The following is a 19,670-nucleotide window of genomic DNA, read 5'->3' as shown; positions in this document are numbered from 1 at the left end:
TATCCCACTGGCTCTGAAAGCACCAGATGCCCAACCGCCTCTGCTAGCCAGCGTGAGAACCTACCGCTCGCTCCTTACTCTTCACAGTACCAAATGGCCGCTACATTCAGTTCACTTATGTGAAATAGCTAAACAGGAAATAATGTAAAATGTGCTTTTTTCCGTAAATAAGAGGTACCTTACGAACGCCAGCGTGGATGTGTCATATGGTAGGAAGGTCGTCACAGCTCCTCTTACCCTCTTTTGACGCCTCTTTGATGGAGGTCAGAACCGCGATACCATCGTTCAAATCACGCTGTCTTCTTATGGTTGCCCGCCGCTTAGAATGCCTCATGGGGTGGCATAAATGGCGTCAATGAAACCAATATTTCTTTTGGGACGTTGATTCCCACATTTTTCGCGATCGAAGACGACAGTTCGCAGAATGATGAGCAACAGTAAGACCATATTGCTCAAGAGCCGAAACCAGAGGAGGAATCATGTTGGACGCTGAGTTCTGGAACGAAATCGACGCAACTCATCTGAAAGGCGTTCTATTGGGCTAGCTCAGGACTGTGGGCAGTTCAGTTAATTTCAGCAATGTTAAGTTTCGCAAACGATTGCCTGACAGATGCTGCTTTTTGACGGGGTGCATTGTCATGCTGATACAAACAACCACAGTCTCCAGACCGTTCCTCTAAAGTACGCAATACACGATGGTGAGAAATGTGTTCATATCCTTGCGCATTTAACGTTTCCTTAGATGCAATAGGGTTAGAATGTAGAACTATGTTTCCACCCCCACCTATCACACAACTCCCAGTGAACCATGGATTTTACCAAGGCGAGGTGGCTTGTACGCCCCAACAATACATATGCAACCGTGAAGGCAAGGCGGTGTGTGGGGGGAGGAATGGGGATGGCTGGGGGCAACAGTCTGATCTGGTCTTGTAACTTCTAGTTCACTTGGCCTTGCTCTGCTGATACTGAGAATACCTGAAAGGAAGAGGAAATAATAGCTATTATTTTTCACAAGGGTATGCAGTACTACTGCACGACTTTCTGGGATTCTCTTGGGTAAAATATTCCAAAGTTAAAATAGTTCCCTATTCGTATCTTCGGACTGGGGCTACTCAGGAGGGCGGCGTCATCAGGAAAAACAAAACGCATTCTACGGGCCAGAGCGAGGAATATTAGGCCCCTTAACTGGATTGGTAATATAAAAGGAGAAATGGATAAGTTGAAGTTAGATACAATGCGAATCACTGCAGTTCGGAGATGGGAAAAACAGGACTTCTGGTCAGGTGAATATAGGGTTATAAATCCTAAATGAAAGAGGAGTAATTCAGGTGTAGGTCTAATAATAAATAAAAATAGGAATGTGTGTAAGCTTCTATGAACAGCATAGTGAATGCGTTATAGCAGCCAAGACAGACACGAAGCCAAGACCCACAATACTACTGAAAATTGTATGCCAACTAGCTACGAAGATGATGAAGAGATTGATAGTCTGGAAATGCACGACCGCTACGGTCCCAGGTTCGAATCCTGCCTCGGCCATGGATGTGTGTAATGTCCTTATGTTTAAGTAGTTCTTAGTTCTAGGAGACTGATGACCTCAGATCTTAAGTCCCATAGTGCTCAGAGCCATTTGCAGAGATTGACAAAATGTATGAAAAGATAATAGAAATTATTCAGATAGTTATTTAAGTTCGAATGGGAACGTGAGGAAGAGGAAAAAGGCAAGGAAAAACAGCAGGAGAACAAGGACTGGGAGAGAGGAGTTAAAGGGGAAATCAGCTGCTAAAATGTTGCTCAGAGTACAATTTAATCATTGCTAATACTTGGTTTAATAATACTAAAAGGAGGTTGTATACGTGGAAGAGACTTGGAGACACAGGCCGGTTTCAAATAGATGGTATAATGGTAAGACAGCGAGTTCGAAATCATTTTTTAAGCTGTAAAACATTTCCAGGAACAGATGTGGACGCTGCTCATAATTCATTGACATGAACAGAAGAAATTACAGAAAGTTAGGAAATTAAAGAAATAGGTCCATAATGAATTGAAAGACCAATAAGTTGTTGGGAGTTCTAAGGAAGCATTATGCAACGCTTGACTGAAACGAGGGAAAGAAATAGGGTAGAAGACGAATAGGTAAGCAGCAAGGAAACAAGTAGGCAATAAGACGAGATGAAGTGCCACCATTTGATAACACTGGAGATACTACTTTCACTTGATGAAGGGAGAAAATATGAAAATTTTGTAAAGGGAACAACAAAAGGCTATTAAGAAATCTAAAAATGAGATTGACAGAAAGTGCAAAACAGTTACGACGTTACGGTTGGAGGACTAATAGAAGGCTGCAGAAGCACGCATAATAAGGAGAAAGATTGATGCTGTCTATAGGAAAATTAGAGAGACCTTTGGAGAAAAGAGAAACAGCCGCAAATGTCAATAACGCAGATGGCAAGCCAAGCCAGTACTAAGCAAAGAAGTGTAAGCTTAAAAGTGGAAAGAATATGGGGAATATAACGGGTATAAGTGCAGAAATTTTTAATGCTGAGTGAGGACAGTGTACTGAAAAACATTACACCAGTATTTACGTCATTTCCGGACTAATAATAGTTATTATAGAAATTACATATCATATGTTTTTAGTTTGGTTTGTACTCCAAGTTGTAAGTGCAGGGTCTGTTGGTGAGTGATGTACTGAACAATATTACATCAATATTAACATCATCTGCAGACTAATAATTATAGCCATTACGTGTTGTACATTTTTAGTTTGATTACTACCTCCAAGTATATACGGCAAGAGCAAGCCATTAATGCTTACTTTCACCTGGGCAACAGGTCATATGTAGAAGAATGGACGCAAAACAGTTAATCTACACCGACAGGCGTAGTGCTACTGTGCATAAAACATCAGGTCTTAAAATCAGTGACACATTTGTAGGAATTCTGTTCGACACAAAGAAAAAACAACCAGCACACTAATGAGTTTGCATATAAAGGTACCACATTATAAATATCTGCAATTACACCCTCTATAGAGGAACTATCATAGGAACATGAAACCAGTGTTGTAGAAAGGTAAGTTCCTGAATCTCAACAAGACCCCTGGAGTAGTCGATATTCCCTCAGAATTACTGAGATCATTGACAGTGACACCCATAACGAAGCTATTCCTAGGGATTATGTATAAGGTACGTGAAATACCGTCAGATATCATGAAGCTTATTATATCTCCAAGCCCAAAAAGGAAGATACTAGCAGAAGCGAATATTACCAAACTCTCTCATTTTTAAGTCATTCTCACAAAATACTGGCACAAATTATAAACAGAAGACAGAAAAATACTAGAGATCGACCTCAGGGAAGCTCATTTTGGGTACCAAAGAAATGGGGGAACACGCTAGGCAATATTAACCCTGAAAAATATCTTAGGAGGTAGGTTAGAAAAACACAAAGCTACGTTTTTAGTTTTTGTAGATTTAGATAAAACTTTCGACGATGTTGACTGGACTTCATTCTTTGAAATTCTGAAGCTCTTTTTTCATCTACACTTTTTGCGCTCTACAGCCCCCCCTCCCCCCGAGTACAATAGAGGTTATTCCCTGATGTCTTAACAGATGTCCTATCATTCAGTCCCTACTTCCCTCCTTCTTCTCAGCGTTTTCCGTATATTCCTTTCCTCGCCGATTCTGCAGAAAACCTCATTCCTTACCTTATCAGGCAACACTCGTCTGTAGCGCTACATCTCAAATGCTTTGATTGTCTTCTGTTCCGGTTTTCCCACAATCCATATTTCACTACCATACAATGATGTGCTTCAAATGTACAGTCTCAGAAATTTCTCCCTCAGATTAAGGCCTATATTTGATACCAGTAGACTTCTCCTGGCCAAGAATGCCCTTTTTGCCAGTGCTAGTCTGCTTTTTATACCCTCCTTGCTCCTTCCATCGTGGGTAATTTTTCTGTTGCTTCTCGTTACTTTCGTTTTTTTTCGCTTTACACTCAGTCTATATTCTGTACTCATCAGACTGTTCATTCCATTCAACAAAGCCTGTAGTTCTTCTTCACTTTCATTCAAAATAGCCATGACATCAGCGAATCTTATCATTGATATTCTTTCGCCTTTAATTTTAATCTCAAATTTCGATTATTTTATTTCCGTCATTGCTTCTTCGAGTCTAGATTGAACAATAGGGGCGAGGATACATTTCTGTTTTACACCCTTTTTAGTCCGAGCACTTCGTTCTTCGTCTTCCAGTCTTATTGCTCCCTCTTGGTTCTTGTACATATTGTACGTCACCCTTCTTTTCCTATTTAATCATAATTTCGAACATGTTGTACGATTTCATATTGTCTAAAGCTTTTTCCATGTCGATAAATCCTACGAACGTATTTTTCTTCAGTCTTGCTCCATTATCTAACCACAACGTCAGAACTACTTGTCTGGTGCCTTTGTCTTTGCTAAAGTCAAACTGATCGTCATCTAACACATCCTCAATTTTCTTTTCTATTATTCTGTATAACATCCTTGTCAGTAACTTTGATGCATGGGCTGTTAAAATGACTGTAGGATAATTCTCGTACTTGTCGGCTGTTGCTATCTTCGAAACTGTGTGGATAATGTTTTTTCCGGAAGTTTGATGGTATATCGCCAGTCTCATATATCTTACACACCGACGTGAGTAGTCGTTTGTTGCCGCTTTTCCCAACGGTTTTAGAAATTCCGATGGAATGTTATACATCCCTTCTGCATTACTTGATCTGATGTAGTCCAAAGCTCTTTTGAATTATGGTTCTAATACGGGATCTCCTATCTCTTCCCTGTCGACTCCTATTTCTTCTTGCATCACGTCATCAGACAAGTTCTCCGCCTCTAAAGGTCTTCAATGTCCTCTTTCCACCGATCCGCTCTCTCCCGTACATTTAACAGTGGAATTCCTATTGCACTCTTAATTTTACTGCCCTTGCTTTTAATTTTACCAAAGTTTGTTTTGTCTATTCTATATGCTGAGTCAGTCCTGACAGTCATTACTTTTTCAATTTCTTCACATTTTTGTGCAACCATTTCGTCTTAGCTTCACTGCACTTCCTGTTTATTTTATTCCTAAGTGGCGTATATTTCTGTGCACCTGAATTTCCTTTAAGATTTTTATACTTCCTTCTTTCGTCAATAACTTAAGTATTTCTTCTGTTTCCAATGGTTTCTCGCAGTTACCTTCCTTGCACGTATGTTTTTCTTTCGAACTTATGTGATTGCTTCTTTTAGAGATGCCCATTATTCTTCAACTGAACCGCCTACTGAGCTATTAATTATCGCAGTAGCTATAGCCTCGGATAACTGAAAAATTATCTCTTCATTCCTTAATACTTCCCTATCCCACTTCTTTGCGCACTGGCTCTTCCTGACTAGTCTCCTACCCTCGGGACTCCCGAGTTCGAGTCTCGGTCGGGCACACAGTTTTAATCTGCCAGGAAGTTTCATATCAGCGCACACTCCGCTTCAGAGTGAAAATTTCATTCTGGAAACATCCCCCAGGCTGTGGCTAAGCCATGTCTCCGCAGTATCCTTTCTTTCAGGAGTGCTAGTTCTGCAAGGTTCGCAGGAGAGCTTCTGCAAAGTTTGGAAGGTAGGAGACGAGATACTGGCAGAAGTAAAGCTGTAAGGACCGGGCGTGAGTCGTGCTTCGGTAGCTCAGTTGGTAGAGCACTTGCCCGCGAAAGGCAAAGGTCCCGAGTTCGAGTCTCGGTCGGACACACAGTTTTAATCTGCCAGGAAGTTTCGTATCAGCGCACACTCCGCTGCAGAGTGAAAATCTCATTCTGGTAACTGGAATCTTCCCGTATTTCCCGGTCTGTTTCAAGTATACCTCCTCTTCTTGTGATTCTTCAACAGCTGGGATTTAATTCAGGGAGTATACAGTTATTCACAAGTTATGCAGAAATCAGGCAGCAGTGTCGAACAACGTGAAGAGGAAGCATTTGTTGAGAAAGGAGTGAGTCAGTCTGATGTTATTAAGTGTGTTCATTGAGCAAGCAATAAAGGAAATCAAGGAGAAATTTGGAAAAGGAATTAAAGTTCTGAGAGAAGAAATAAAAACTATGATGCTTGCTGACGACATAGTAAATCTGTCAAGAACATAAAAGGACCTGAAAATCAGTTGAACGAATTAATTAGCCTTTTGTAGAAACGTTATAGATGATTATCAACAAAAGTAAAAGAAAGTAACTGAATGTAGTCGAATTAAATTTGGCAAAGCTGACAGAAGGAATCAGATTAGGAAGTGAGATGTGTGTTTTGCTGTTTGGACAGCCGGATACATCCCTTCCCACATCGCTGTGTTCCAGGTTGCCTGCGCAATAGGTCAAGTCTTGATGGCTGTTCAACAGAGGTCACGTTCTGCGAAGGAACTACTTTGCCACACCTCCCACAGACACCAGCCAGGGAGGACAATGAGATCAGCTAGCGAGGAGGGCCAACGAGGAACGAGCTTATTATCTCCCGTAGCGACAGCCAATCACGGTGATCCAATGTAACCATCTGCACAGTATTATGAAATGCGGCCCAAGGGCTGTAGTCGGTCGCACCCTCCTGTCAACAGTCGTGTTCTGCAATCAACTGTCGCAGTTACGAAATTACCAGCAAGTGCATTGGACTATAGAGAGACACCATATTGAAATATGCCATATTAATAAACAGTCTTGTTCGTGGAACCATCGACACACTACTGGTGCAGTGCCGATACAGACTTAGTTACAACATTATTACTGAGGTGATAATGTGCTACTAAGTTTCTATCTGTATCAAATATTGTGTACAGAGATCATGTCAAGGTATTTTGTGAGTTGAGATGTCAGGGAATAACTTCCAAGGTACTAAAGGGAACCAGAGAAGGCCAAAACTATAAAGTGTAACAGAGATTATATGTATCCAACAAATAATGGAGAACGTTGGGGATAAGTGCTAACCTGAGATGAAAAGGATGACACAGGAGAGGAATTGTGGCGAGCCACATCAAATGAGCCAGGAGACTCGTGACGATAAGAAAGAAAAAATTAGTGTGAACGCTACATGTGGACCAGGTAAAATAATGTGAAGGCAACATAGTTTCTGTCAAGTGATACTAACGGAAAATAAAATTAATAAAATACCACTAATTTTATGTCAAGGACTCCCTACGAACATTAAGAAACTATTTCCTTGAATTGTTTAATTTCTTTCTACGGTATGCCAAATTTGACTGCCGTCTGCGCTACAATTAATACCTTACCCTATCTGCATTGCCGAACTACTTAGAGTAATAACTTCGCTTTTAGGTGATGTCAGCGCCAGCTTCGACGTGAATTTGAACGGGAAGCGTTCCATCAGAAAGTGCCAGAGCTGAGTAATCCGGTTGCCATTCTCTGTAGACTTCACTCTTGTCACGTTGCAGATATCGACGTAGCCATCGGAGTATTTCAAGCGACGGCTTTGCTTTCGTGTCATCTTGATACAAAAGGAAAGGCGTCTCAGTGCTCAGCATAGCAGGCATCGCGCCAATCCATTACTGCCCCACCCCCCCTCCTCACTCCTACTTCGGGGCAGACAGCAGACAGGTGATTACAATCACGTTCTTTATCATTTCTTTTTCACATTGGACGAATCTTCAGTTCTTCACGTGTTAGAACATATCTTGTTTATTATTTCTGTTTCTGGGAGCTCTATTTTGAGTTAATCAAGGAAATATTTTATAGATAAGGGTTGCGGATACTTTTGGAGAGCGTTTCAGAAATGTTTCAAATATGTGGGCTACCTGCGTAAATAAAAGATTCTTGGAGAATACCTTATGCATAAAAATTTGTGACTTCTCATGGATATAGTATTAGGATAAGAAATTCTCCATCAATATTGTACCCTTTCGAGGAGTTTTTGCGGTCTTGTGACTTCCTGGCGAGTTAAAATATCTGATGAAGACTTTGTCACAAGAAAAATGCTGTTTTTGATAAAAGGTTCGGAATATTACTGCCGGAAAAAATACAGGCCGTGAAATAGATAAATGAAGTTTCCATCATCTTGCATTTGATGTAGAAGCTGTCTAATCGTGGAAGATTCGGTAATGGTCAGCGGCTTAGGCATACAAAAACAACGGAAAATACTGCAATTAGAGAGAAGGTCAGCGTTGGCCGTAATATTGATGGTTTATTGACAGCAAAATCGATTTTCAATCACATAGTGATCATCTTCAGTGCTGTGGTGTGCAAATCAAACTCACAGGCACTGGTGTCAAGTGATTATCAGTTACCAAAGCTTATGAAACGATCACAATATCTGAATAATAATAGTTCAGTTATTGTGATCGTTTCATAAGCTTTGGTTACTGATAATAACGTGACACCAGTGCCTATGAGTTCAGTTACGGCCAACGCTAACCTTCTCTTTAATTTCACGTACATGGTCATTGTGCACACAGCACTCTATGGAGTCGCCAATCAGGAAAATACTGCATTGGCCACAAAAAATCTCCGTTCACAATTAATCCTACAATGATCTAAAAATTCGGTGAAAAGTAAAAAACAACGGACTGTGCAAATAATGTTGAAAAGTAGCTAAAATTCCACGAAAAGCTTAATAACATTTCTGGAAGGACACATAAAGCCGCAATCGTAAAGTCTACACAATAGTACGTTGGTGGAAGTATACATGATGCATAGCAGCTACAGCCAACAGTAACGGATTAGTTGTTCATCTACTAAATTTCTTTTCAAAACAGTCATATGTTTGGAGTGATTCGGTTATTAGGTACCGATATTACGAGTCTGCCAAATATCTATCAACGAGAAAAATGAGCAACGTCAACATTCCGTTGACAACGAGATCATCTGAGTCGAAGTGATGAGAAGAATACGAAGTAGACGGTTTAAAGTCTCCGCTGTTATTTTACTAGATTAGGTGATAGTGGATTCAACTCTGATCCAGTGAAAATTTACAGAATTTAAACAACCAAAGTCATCCTCTGAATCTTAGAACGCGTCTTATGGATAGTTTCTCTTCGTATCTCAAATAGAACAACTACACAGCATAGAATCAAAAGTCTGTTACCACCTTTTTGGCCTCCAGATCTTCAAATACAGATACCATATTTTCTCACGCAACGTAGGTTAAAAGATATGCTCGTAAACTGAGAAACATTAAAGGTGTTTGACTTGTATCTGTTGCTGCTCGCAAATAAAATGCTATGCCTTCACAATGCGGTGCTCTCTAGCTTAAACGGAGACGAAGAGCAAATTAAAAACTTGGACAGTTTTATGAAATGCTGCTGGGAGGAAACTGAAAAACTGAAGTGGATGGAGAAGATGGTAAGTGAAGAGCTACTAAAAAGATGTGGAAAAGAAGAAGGTATTATATATTGGTTGCGATTTACTAGAGGAAAGGAAAATTGGCCGGGCACGTTTCGGAAACGAACGACATTACTGAAGAGAAATTAGGCAAAGTTGCAGACAGTGGAAGAAAAACTTGGATTATTTAAGTGGTGCAAGCAGAAGGTACTCGGAAGTAGAGAAGAAAATTTTTTAAAGAAGTTATCCCGATACTTGTAGTTGCTCGAAGTAGGGTATTAATAGCGAAATTCATTATGCATAATTTCACTTGTTGGTGAGGAGAATGATTTCCTAAAATGAAGCAGTCTGTAAAATTTCAAGTATCCTATTGTTTACACAAAAGCAGACGACGTAATTTGCTATAACTCTTAAAACTCTCATACGTAACGTACGTTTACTAAGCTCTGAAAAACTGCCATACAAGCGGGCTGGCCGGTCGATAACGTGACAAGCGATGCATCGCCTCGTTTCTCTCAGCGTAATACTTACTCCACCCTTGCTCGTTATTTCCTCTATCGCTTCGCTGCAATCTCGGATCTCGTCAGGACCGTGTTTGTGTCGTGAAAAATACCTCTCAGGCGCACGCAGATAGGCAATATCTCCCCGCAGGATGACCTGTTGTCGTGTACAATCTGAAGTCTCTTATCCATAAGGCAGCGTGTGACTTTCCTATCATACGGCGGAGATAAAACAGAAATACTGTCCAGAAAGTGGTGATGCGTTCATGTTTTCCGATTTTGTTAAAGGTACTGATTTCGTGGGAAATTGTTATGTACAGTTCCTTCTCGTCCAGTAGAGTTGTGAGACTCGTAGAAGTCGTGACGTGTTGAAATCCAAACTTGAACACAATACTACGCAAGATTAATTTCTGAAATCCAGAGACTAGATGTTGTTATGAATTATTGGAGGCATTTGAGTGTGTCAATTCTGACATAAAATTCTGACGTAAAACTTACATTTCTGTGTTATTGGTGATAAATTACGTTTTCAGTTAATTTTTAGTTAGTGGAAAAGCTATGTTGTTCAAGTAACGAAAAGACATACTACAAAAATGGTCTCCAAGTTTCGATTAAAGGGCCTTTGCTTGTTTGTGGAGTGGAACCATCTCCCACACTGTGTGGAGCACTAGCAGGATCAGCTCATTCGATTGAGTCCACAAATAGTATTACAAAAAGGTATTAACGGAACCTCTCGAAAATGCTCTTTAGAAGGATATTGATTCTGAACCGCCCAGACTGCCACTCGCGTCAACATGCCTTTTCCGAGATTCGGGGTGGCTTGTCGGACCCGGATCGAACCCACTCGGCAGGCTGGATGTTATTTTTAGGTGGTTTCCCACATCCGACTAGGTAAATATCAGGCTAGTACCCACGTCCCGCCTCATTACACCATTAACAAACATTTAGAATACGTTCTTACACGTTCACACCAGATGCAGACAGATGGGGTTCAGAAATTGCATCCAGGGGAGAGGGAGAGAGGGGGGGGGGGGGAGAGGTGACGATAGGGAGAGCATCCGGCCTCCCTCTAGCACTAACACTGACAAATCCAGACTAACATTCCGATTCCGTGAAGATGTGTGATACGATCAGGAAAAAGAAGAAAGAAGATTACTGATTCTCCGAAAATATACTAAATGTTTTGAAAAGACATAGCGTACTTATTTTTTGTGCTACAAAAAGTACAGCTCGCATTAATGCTGTAAAGCAGGAAAAACCCGTAAAAGGAATAGAGGTTACAAAGTATTATCAGACCTCTATGATGACATGTTCTAGATATCTTTAGAAAACTACAGCAAACCTGTGTCCGATGGCGTGCTGAAAAGTAATGCATCCAAATTTTCTATGCTACAACTGTCAAAGCTTTTTAAATCAAACAAACGCTATTAACATTCTACACCTTTATTTTTCATGTCTACGTATTTATTTCTCAACACAGTCACCCTGGCAACGAACACATTTCTCCCAATGAGACCACCGTTTGCTGATACCATCACTGTTTAATGTTTGTTGACCAAGACACAACCTCACTTCCGCCTACATTCCTCCATCACTATCAAAGTAATCTTAAAGTTCTGGAGACAGATAAAAATGAGATGGGGCGAAACGGGGAATGTAGCGAAGTAAAGCCACTTCTGGTAGAACTAAAGATTCTCACGATGGTCCATATAAGAGTCTTGATCGGTGTAGGGTGGAAGTCAGGTTGGTGAGATGGTTGGCGATGTATCCGGTCTCATGGCCGTTGATGTTGCCGGAGATGGCAGCAGATGGCGTAATCAGGCGGATGGATTTCTATACGGGTCACGTGACGCGTGAACGAAATGTAGTGATGCTAGTTGATCGCTCTGCTGGCTGGCGATGAGGCGATGATGACGCCTCTCGCGGAGTCCACAGGAGTCTCACCTGTACACAGAAGAAAGTTTATGTTATGTAAGCCTGCGGGCTTTCGTAACCGTTGACACTAAAGTTAAAATCTCCTGGATTGTAAGACCGAGTCATATTTATTTCTAAAACAATCGCCGTTTCGACTCCTCTGCTGCGTTCTTCTTCAGGAGTGGACACCAAAACATCCTGAAGGAGATTCCAGTAGAGGGGTCGAAACGTCGATTATTTTAGAAAGAAATATGACATGGCCTAACAACCCAGAAGATTTTAACTTTAAAGTTTATGTTGCTGTTGTTCTTCGAGTATACAGATGGAAAGGTTGCTGTTGTGGCCTGGCATGTACGAGGGTTATTCCAAAAGTAAGGTCCGATCGGTCGCGAAATGGAAACGACTATGAAAATCCGATAAAGCTTTGCACAGATGTGTTGGGTAGTGTCTCTAGTATAACCCCAGTTAGCATCACGTCGCTCTTCTCATTTCTGAGCTCGCAGTGAGTGCGTAAAGATGTCTAGAAAATAGTGTCTGCCGCCAAGTACGAGGGCCTGGTGAGAAATTTCGCCTGAAGCTATGCAGCCAACATTACATAACTGTCGTGCTGTTTCGTCTTCACGACAATTCTCGGCCGCATTCTGCAGGGGCAATGAAGATGCTCCTGCATCGTTTTCAAATGGAAATGTTAGATTACCCACAATACAGTCCGCAATTGTCTCCCCCTGAGTTTCATCTCTGGTCACATGAACCGCTGTCTTTGAAGACAACATTTTGACACAGACAACGAGGTGTAGGCCAGCGTGGAGAATTGGCGGAAAGCACTGGCGGCTGCCTTCTATGATGAGGCTATTGAAAAGTTGGTACAACGCTATGACAAAAGTCTAAGTCAGAACGGCGACTACGTAGAGAAGTAGCTGAAAGGTGTAGCTAATTGTTACAAGTAAAACATTTCTGATGTTCACTGTGGTTTCAATTTGGCAATCAATCGGACCTTACTTTTGGAATAACCCTCGTACACAGCGCGGTGCGTACGACCAGTCTCTGTTTACCCCAGGCTTTGGTAGGGGGCGCCTCAGAGTGTGGCAACCCGCCAGCCGTATATGTGTTCCGTGGTGGTATGTGGTCAGGCGAGAGGCCAGATACTGCAGCCACCATCAAATCAAAGTCTAGAACAGGTAAAACAATGTTCAGTGTCAGGTTAAAAAAAAACTTATACGCAAGCAAAGGAAAAGGTATTTCACTAATGCTGTTAACACAACGTCAAAACTGACAAGTTAAAGGAAACGAGCGTGGGCCTGGATGATATCCTCGTCAGTTATTTAACACGATTCCGGTAAACGAAGCTATCTTATGCATAGCGGATATTTTTTCTACCTATATTGTGGAATTATTCCGACACTGCCTCACCACAACCTACTTTCAATACAATAATAACTTTTATGAACAGATTGACGGGGTGGCTATGGGCAGTCCTCTCAGTCCTGCTGTGGCTAGCTTATTTATGGAGACTTTTGAGCAACGGGCGTTGCAGACTGCCAGTAAGAGACCAGCCAGATGGTATCGCTATGTCAATGACACGTTCGTAGTATGGACACACGGAGCAGAGGAGCTGGATGCCTTCCTGACACATTTAAACAGCATTAATCCGAAAATCCAATTCACTATGGAGACGGAAAGGAATGGGCAATTGAATTTCCTGGATGTGTCTGTGATTAAACGACGAGACGGAACGTTGGGCCATAAGTTGTATAGAAAACCCACACATACTGATCGTTATCTACATAAAGATTCAAACCACCACCCTAGACAAAAAAGAGGTGTAATGAAAACTTTGGTAGACAGGGCGTACAAACTTTGTGAACCTGTTTATTTAAGAGATGAGATTGAACATTTACGGTCAACGTTCGTGAAGAATGGCTATTCTAGCAAGGATATAGATCGAGCACTTCGCTCAAGGCCGAGAATCAGGAGTAACGACGAACAACAGTCGCCCAAGGGCAAAGTTTTTCTTCCGTTCATTAGTAAGGTCACAGATCACATTGGGAAATTAAAAGAATTTTTAAGGTCAGCAAAACATGCACGACACTCTTTGGCTGCACCGGGGGTATATAGTTGTGGACAGGTTTACATCGGTACCACAAAGAGAAGTGTGAACACCCGTCTTGTTGAACCTAAGAGGAACTGCCGCCTGGGTTACACGGATAAATCAGCCGTAGTGGAACATGTTTACCAGGAAGGTGATCATGAAATAAAATTCTGCGAGACGAGCGTCATATCAAAAACCTTGCATTATTATGCACGCTTGTATAGAGAGGCTATCGAGATTGATAAACATCTTAATAATTTTAACAGGAAAGACGAAGGTGTTAAATTGGATAAAATTTGGATGTCAGCGTTGCACCGCAAGCGTGACGATCGATTACTTTCAATCGAGAATGTTGGCATTACCAGAGACAATCTCATAGCCAACGCCACGTGATCGACAGTGGCGCCCTCTTTACTGCCTATATAATCAGCGCTTCCTCGAGTTCTCTTCGCAGTTCGCCGCTTTACCTCCGAGGATGTCCCCCGCAGTCCGAGACGAAACGTCAGGAGAGAGTTTTATACTTTGACCACGGCCTGTCAGCCCGGAAGTTTTAAGTGAAGACAATGCCGGCCGTGAAAGCATACATTGTATGACACCTACTCCGTCACACAAATTCCATAAATATTATTTCCGATATGCGAATGGCTATCTCGGGATCAGATGCCAATACAGTTTATCCACTCAACCTATGGGACCTACGGAACAGGAGTCCTTTTACCAGCAACACTACTGTTTGTTCTTCCAGGATCTGCAACGTGTGCTCCAGCGGGCTGGCGCCCGTGACCGCGGGCCGGCGCCATGCCCGTCATGTACAGCTTCTGCTTCTGGTTCTCCGTCCGGCTGGGCTCCATCATCGTAGGCGCCGTGTCGCTGGTGAGTGCCCAACTACACACTTAACACATCTCGTCTCTTTCACGAAACACCAGACGCAGAAAATATCTGACTGAAATAGGAGGGATAGACATAAAGCTTTAATTACTACCTCGAAATAATCAAGATGTGACCATGAAACCTCATGTTAGTCTTTCTGTGCATATTCGTCCTTCAATGTGACACATTTTTCGCAACGACAGGATAACTCTGCAGAGACTCTAGTTGTAAAAGTCCACATTTTGGTTGTTCAGGAAACCTTTCACCTCGAAAATCATCTCGTAATTACTTTAAAAGTGCTTGTCACTCAATAGTTGCTTCATCTAAAGAATGAGGGAGAAGTCATGTCAGGAGATAATCGAGTGGGGAGGGTGGATGGCAAAACTTAAACATATTCGACTGTGTACTCAGCAGAAATAGCCGATTGCACCCCAAAACACTTCAGCTTGACAGTCTTCCATAACCCTGTCATCAGATTTCATTAGTATGCTCCTGTGACGTCTGCTTCTTAGAAGCATAATCTGTTAGCAGCACACCATGACAATAAAGAAAAAGTATCACTGTCCCCCATGATGGTTGGATTTTCACCTTTCTGATGGTGATAAATCCATATGTGTCCATTGGTTGGATTGTTCCCTTGTCTTGGGGTCGTAGCGATACTACCCCATGAGATTAACTGGCTAAAGAAGTAATCAGGATCGGCCTTACATATATTGAACATTCTCACTGCCTTGTTAGTTCGCTGGACTTTTTGGATGTTTGTGATCAGTTGTGAAAGCCAGCAGGTGGTGGCCTTCGTCAGATTGAAAATGTTTTATAAGATACTGAAAACCGATCCATGACTGAGTCTCAGTTTTTCTGCTTCTACCTTCCGACAAGCTGGTTGTCCATCACAAGCACATCTGTTACACTACAGTTTACGCTCAAAATGTCACGCTAATTATTTTTATAATGTAATACGCACATTCCAGTACTGAGTATAGTCATCTTTTACCGCTGCGAGGAACCGGCAGACAATATTCACTACTGCCAATGATTTCACTGCTAGTTACTTCTTCTTTTCGTATCCTTTTACTATCGTGAGGGAGACCTATTATTTTGCAGCAGGCTTGGGCTCTTTCTTTAGTTGGCTCATGGCACGGGTGTTAACTTAAAAAGACCTGAGTGTCACAAACTTGCTTGACATTGAAAGCTGCCCTCAAGCGCGTACAGAACAGGGAAATCACAGTGTCCCATGTTCCCACAGCACATGCGTAAAAGGGCAACCTGCGATCCATAAAAACTGCATTGTGCGACACACTAGAATAAATCCTTGTTGGCGAGAAAATATCTGAAAGCCATGTCAAAAACTCAGAGCTTGAGACCACGTATCTGGCCGTTGGTCATATTTGCACGGGGATGTTCGTTTAAATCCAAGTAAGAGGTTCTGTAGTTCTTTCACAGTAATTATTTCGGTAGAAGGAGCGTTTTGCGAGCCATGTCACGGGGCTATGGTCTTAACTGGCTATACTTGGAAAGCTGTCACGTAATTTGAGAGATTCTCTGCCTTCCTCATCATACCACACAGTTATTGGTTAATCACAACAAAATACGTCAGAGTAGGAATTTTTTTTAAAACTTTTTTTATAATATTATTATTAGTCAGAACTCACGAGATCTGGCCAGCAAGATTCCTACACTAGTAGAATTAGCCGGGTTTCGAAGAGTAAAACAACACACTTGCCGTAGAGAGGTCGTAGGGAACACTTGCTCCAGTTCGTCGCTGAGAGTTGTACAGAAGGATGTCTCTGACTTAGAGCAGAGTACAGTGGTCAAGCCGACTTACAATTTCCAGCCGCTGCCAGAGCCGTCTTCCCCACTTACGCCGTTTAGTAGTGGTAAGCATGAGCTGTCAATGCAATCACCGAGGAGATAGGGATCAAAGCTAGTTAAATTGTATTAGGGTTTAAATTCGCAGTCAGCTAATTGCACCCACCTTGCACTTTGGTGAATCTATTGATGTTCGTTCTTGCTTTTCCAGGGCTCTTTCTTTAAATCACTAACCATTTGCGCAGTTATTGGCCATATCCGTGATATAGTTTCAAATTAATCTGCCATGTGTCTACCTACCTGCGCCAAAGCTGTAGCTCATAACTACAACCTTTTGTCCACTTATTCTGTGGTTATAAGCTTGATTCAGTGGGTAAATCACTGTTGCGTTACTGCAATAAACTTGTTATAGTGACCACTAGCTTACTTAGATGTGACCCTTCAATAATACATCCTTGTGATGTATGGTACTCATACACTCCTGGAAATGGAAAAAAGAACACATTGACACCGGTGTGTCAGACCCACCATACTTGCTCCGGACACTGCGAGAGGGCTGTACAAGCAATGATCACACGCACGGCACAGCGGACACACCAGGAACCGCGTTGTTTGCCGTCGAATGGCGCTAGCTGCACAGCATTTGTGCACCGCCGCCGTCAGTGTCAGCCAGTTTGCCGTGGCATACGGAGCTCCATCGCAGTCTTTAACACTGGTAGCATGCCGCGACAGCGTGGACGTGAACCGTATGTGCAGTTGACGGACTTTGAGCGAGGGCGTGTAGTGGGCATGCGGGAGGCCGGGTGGACGTACCGCCGAATTGCTCAACACGTGGGGCGTGAGGTCTCCACAGTACATCGATGTTGTCGCCAGTGGTCGGCGGAAGGTGCACGTGCCCGTCGACCTGGGACCGGACCGCAGCGACGCACGGATGCACGCCAAGACCGTAGGATCCTACGCAGTGCCGTAGGGGACCGCACCGCCACTTCCCAGCAAATTAGGGACACTGTTGCTCCTGGGGTATCGGCGAGGACCATTCGCAACCGTCTCCATGAAGCTGGGCTACGGTCCCGCACACCGTTAGGCCGTCTTCCGCTCACGCCCCAACATCGTGCAGCCCGCCTCCAGTGGTGTCGCGACAGGCGTGAATGGAGGGACGAATGGAGACGTGTCGTCTTCAGCGATGAGAGTCGCTTCTGCCTTGGTGCCAATGATGGTCGTATGCGTGTTTGGCGCCGTGCAGGTGAGCGCCACAATCAGGACTGCATACGACCGAGGCACACAGGGCCAACACCCGGCATCATGGTGTGGGGAGCGATCTCCTTCACTGGCCGTACACCACTGGTGATCGTCGAGGGGACACTGAATAGTGCACGGTACATCCAAACCGTCATCGAACCCATCGTTCTACCATTCCTAGACCGGCAAGGGAACTTGCTGTTCCAACAGGACAATGCACGTCCGCATGTATCCCGTGCCACCCAACGCGCTCTAGAAGGTGTAAGTCAACTACCCTGGCCAGCAAGATCTCCGGATCTGTCCCCCATTGAGCATGTTTGGGACTGGATGAAGCGTCGTCTCACGCGGTCTGCACGTCCAGCACGAACGCTGGTCCAACTGAGGCGCCAGGTGGAAATGGCATGGCAAGCCGTTCCACAGGACTACATCCAGCATCTCTACGATCGTCTCCTTGGGAGAATAGCAGCCTGCATTGCTGCGAAAGGTGGATATACACTGTACTAGTGCCGACATTGTGCATGCCCTGTTGCCTGTGTCTATGTGCCTGTGGTTCTGTCAGTGTGATCATGTGATGTATCTGACCCCAGGAATGTGTCAATAAAGTTTCCCCTTCCTGGGACAATGAATTCACGGTGTTCTTATTTCAATTTCCAGGAGTGTATTTTCATGCTTTATGGGGCCACGTTTAATAATTCCTTTCCAGTGAGATGTTATACATTGCACGACATTGTTTCTCTTAAATTTATGTGATCTTACTGGACCTCCTCTGTCCTGTAGATTACCGGAGATCAGACTTGTAGCATCTTAGCTAAACAGCTCAACCAGCACCTCACACCTCCTCTTGTAATTTCCTGTTCTGCACTGAGAGGTGGTCTGCCACGTCATTCCGACTCGGCTGGCCACAATGGAAGTGTCTGCGCCATCTAACCACTGTGTCATATAATGGTGCACTATTGCAGTACATTTTCACCAACTCATCATTAATTGTGGCTGCGTTGTTCCCCTTCAAATGTAAAAGAAGGATCACCGCACGATACTTCAATATATGAATGGGCTACGCAGTTTTGTTTTTGCTTCTCCAGCGATGTGCTACGGTACTACTGTACCACGCCGATTTCAACGTGTATCAGGACTGCAGAAATGTTTGTACTGACAAGCAAATAAGCAAATAAATATTTACATGCATGTTTGAAAGAACAAACACTGTGACAATCCAAAGAAAACAAAATCCAGAATATTATTTCTGGATTCTTCTGTCACTTCTTGGTAGAATACTTTTAAGCTTCACATGATGCAGTCAGACAAACACATACCCACAGACCGTTACAATCACACATACTCCTACACAAAATTAAAACATAATAGAATGTCCTATTCCTTACCTTGCTTATCTCATAGACTTTAATACTGAAACAATATAACTTGTAATACTGCAGTATTGTGTATTTTAAACATGTAGTGTGTGTAATATTGACAATTGCGTAAAGTGTAATTTACAATGTAAAACATATTTCCTGCACGACGTAAGTGACTAGTGCTGTCAGACAGTTCTCAACCGATGTCGCGACCTTACAAACTATGGCATCATATAACCTGTTGTACTGTAACGGTATGCATTTTAATTATTTATTGTGTCTAATATTGTCCATTGCCTAATGTGTTATTTACGATGTTAAAAAACGTGTTTGATGCATAGCATTAGTGGAGAGTGTTCAGTTTGACAGTTTCTCAACTATTGGCATGACGTCACAAACTTATATTTATAACCATTTAACCTATAATACCCTAATATTATGTTGTTTAATTATTTATTGCGTTTAATGTGGTCCATTATGTAAAGTGTGATTTACAACGCTAAAAAAAAAAGATCGGTGCACAGCATTCCGTGCTGGTGTATTTATTGTATCTTTGTTTACAATGTTTGGTTACCTAAGATCTAG

General features: G+C 42.6%; 1 protein-coding gene across 2 annotated transcripts in view; it reads left to right on the top strand.

Annotated features, from left to right (window-relative positions):
• Positions 1-19,670, top strand: part of LOC126412445 (uncharacterized) — a 132,393-nt gene that overhangs the window by 57,103 nt on the left and 55,620 nt on the right. For both annotated transcript variants that reach the window (XM_050082050.1, XM_050082049.1), the window contains exon 2: positions 14,558-14,685. In XM_050082050.1, the coding sequence (XP_049938007.1) occupies positions 14,611-14,685 (75 nt within the window). In that variant the 5' untranslated portion in view covers positions 14,558-14,610. The remainder of the gene's footprint in view (positions 1-14,557; positions 14,686-19,670) is intronic.

Source organism: Schistocerca serialis, chromosome 7, assembly GCF_023864345.2.
Source record: "Schistocerca serialis cubense isolate TAMUIC-IGC-003099 chromosome 7, iqSchSeri2.2, whole genome shotgun sequence".
NCBI lineage: Eukaryota > Metazoa > Arthropoda > Insecta > Orthoptera > Acrididae > Schistocerca > Schistocerca serialis.
Note: the sequence above shows the minus strand (reverse complement) of the source record. Positions and strands in the feature narration are given on the sequence as shown.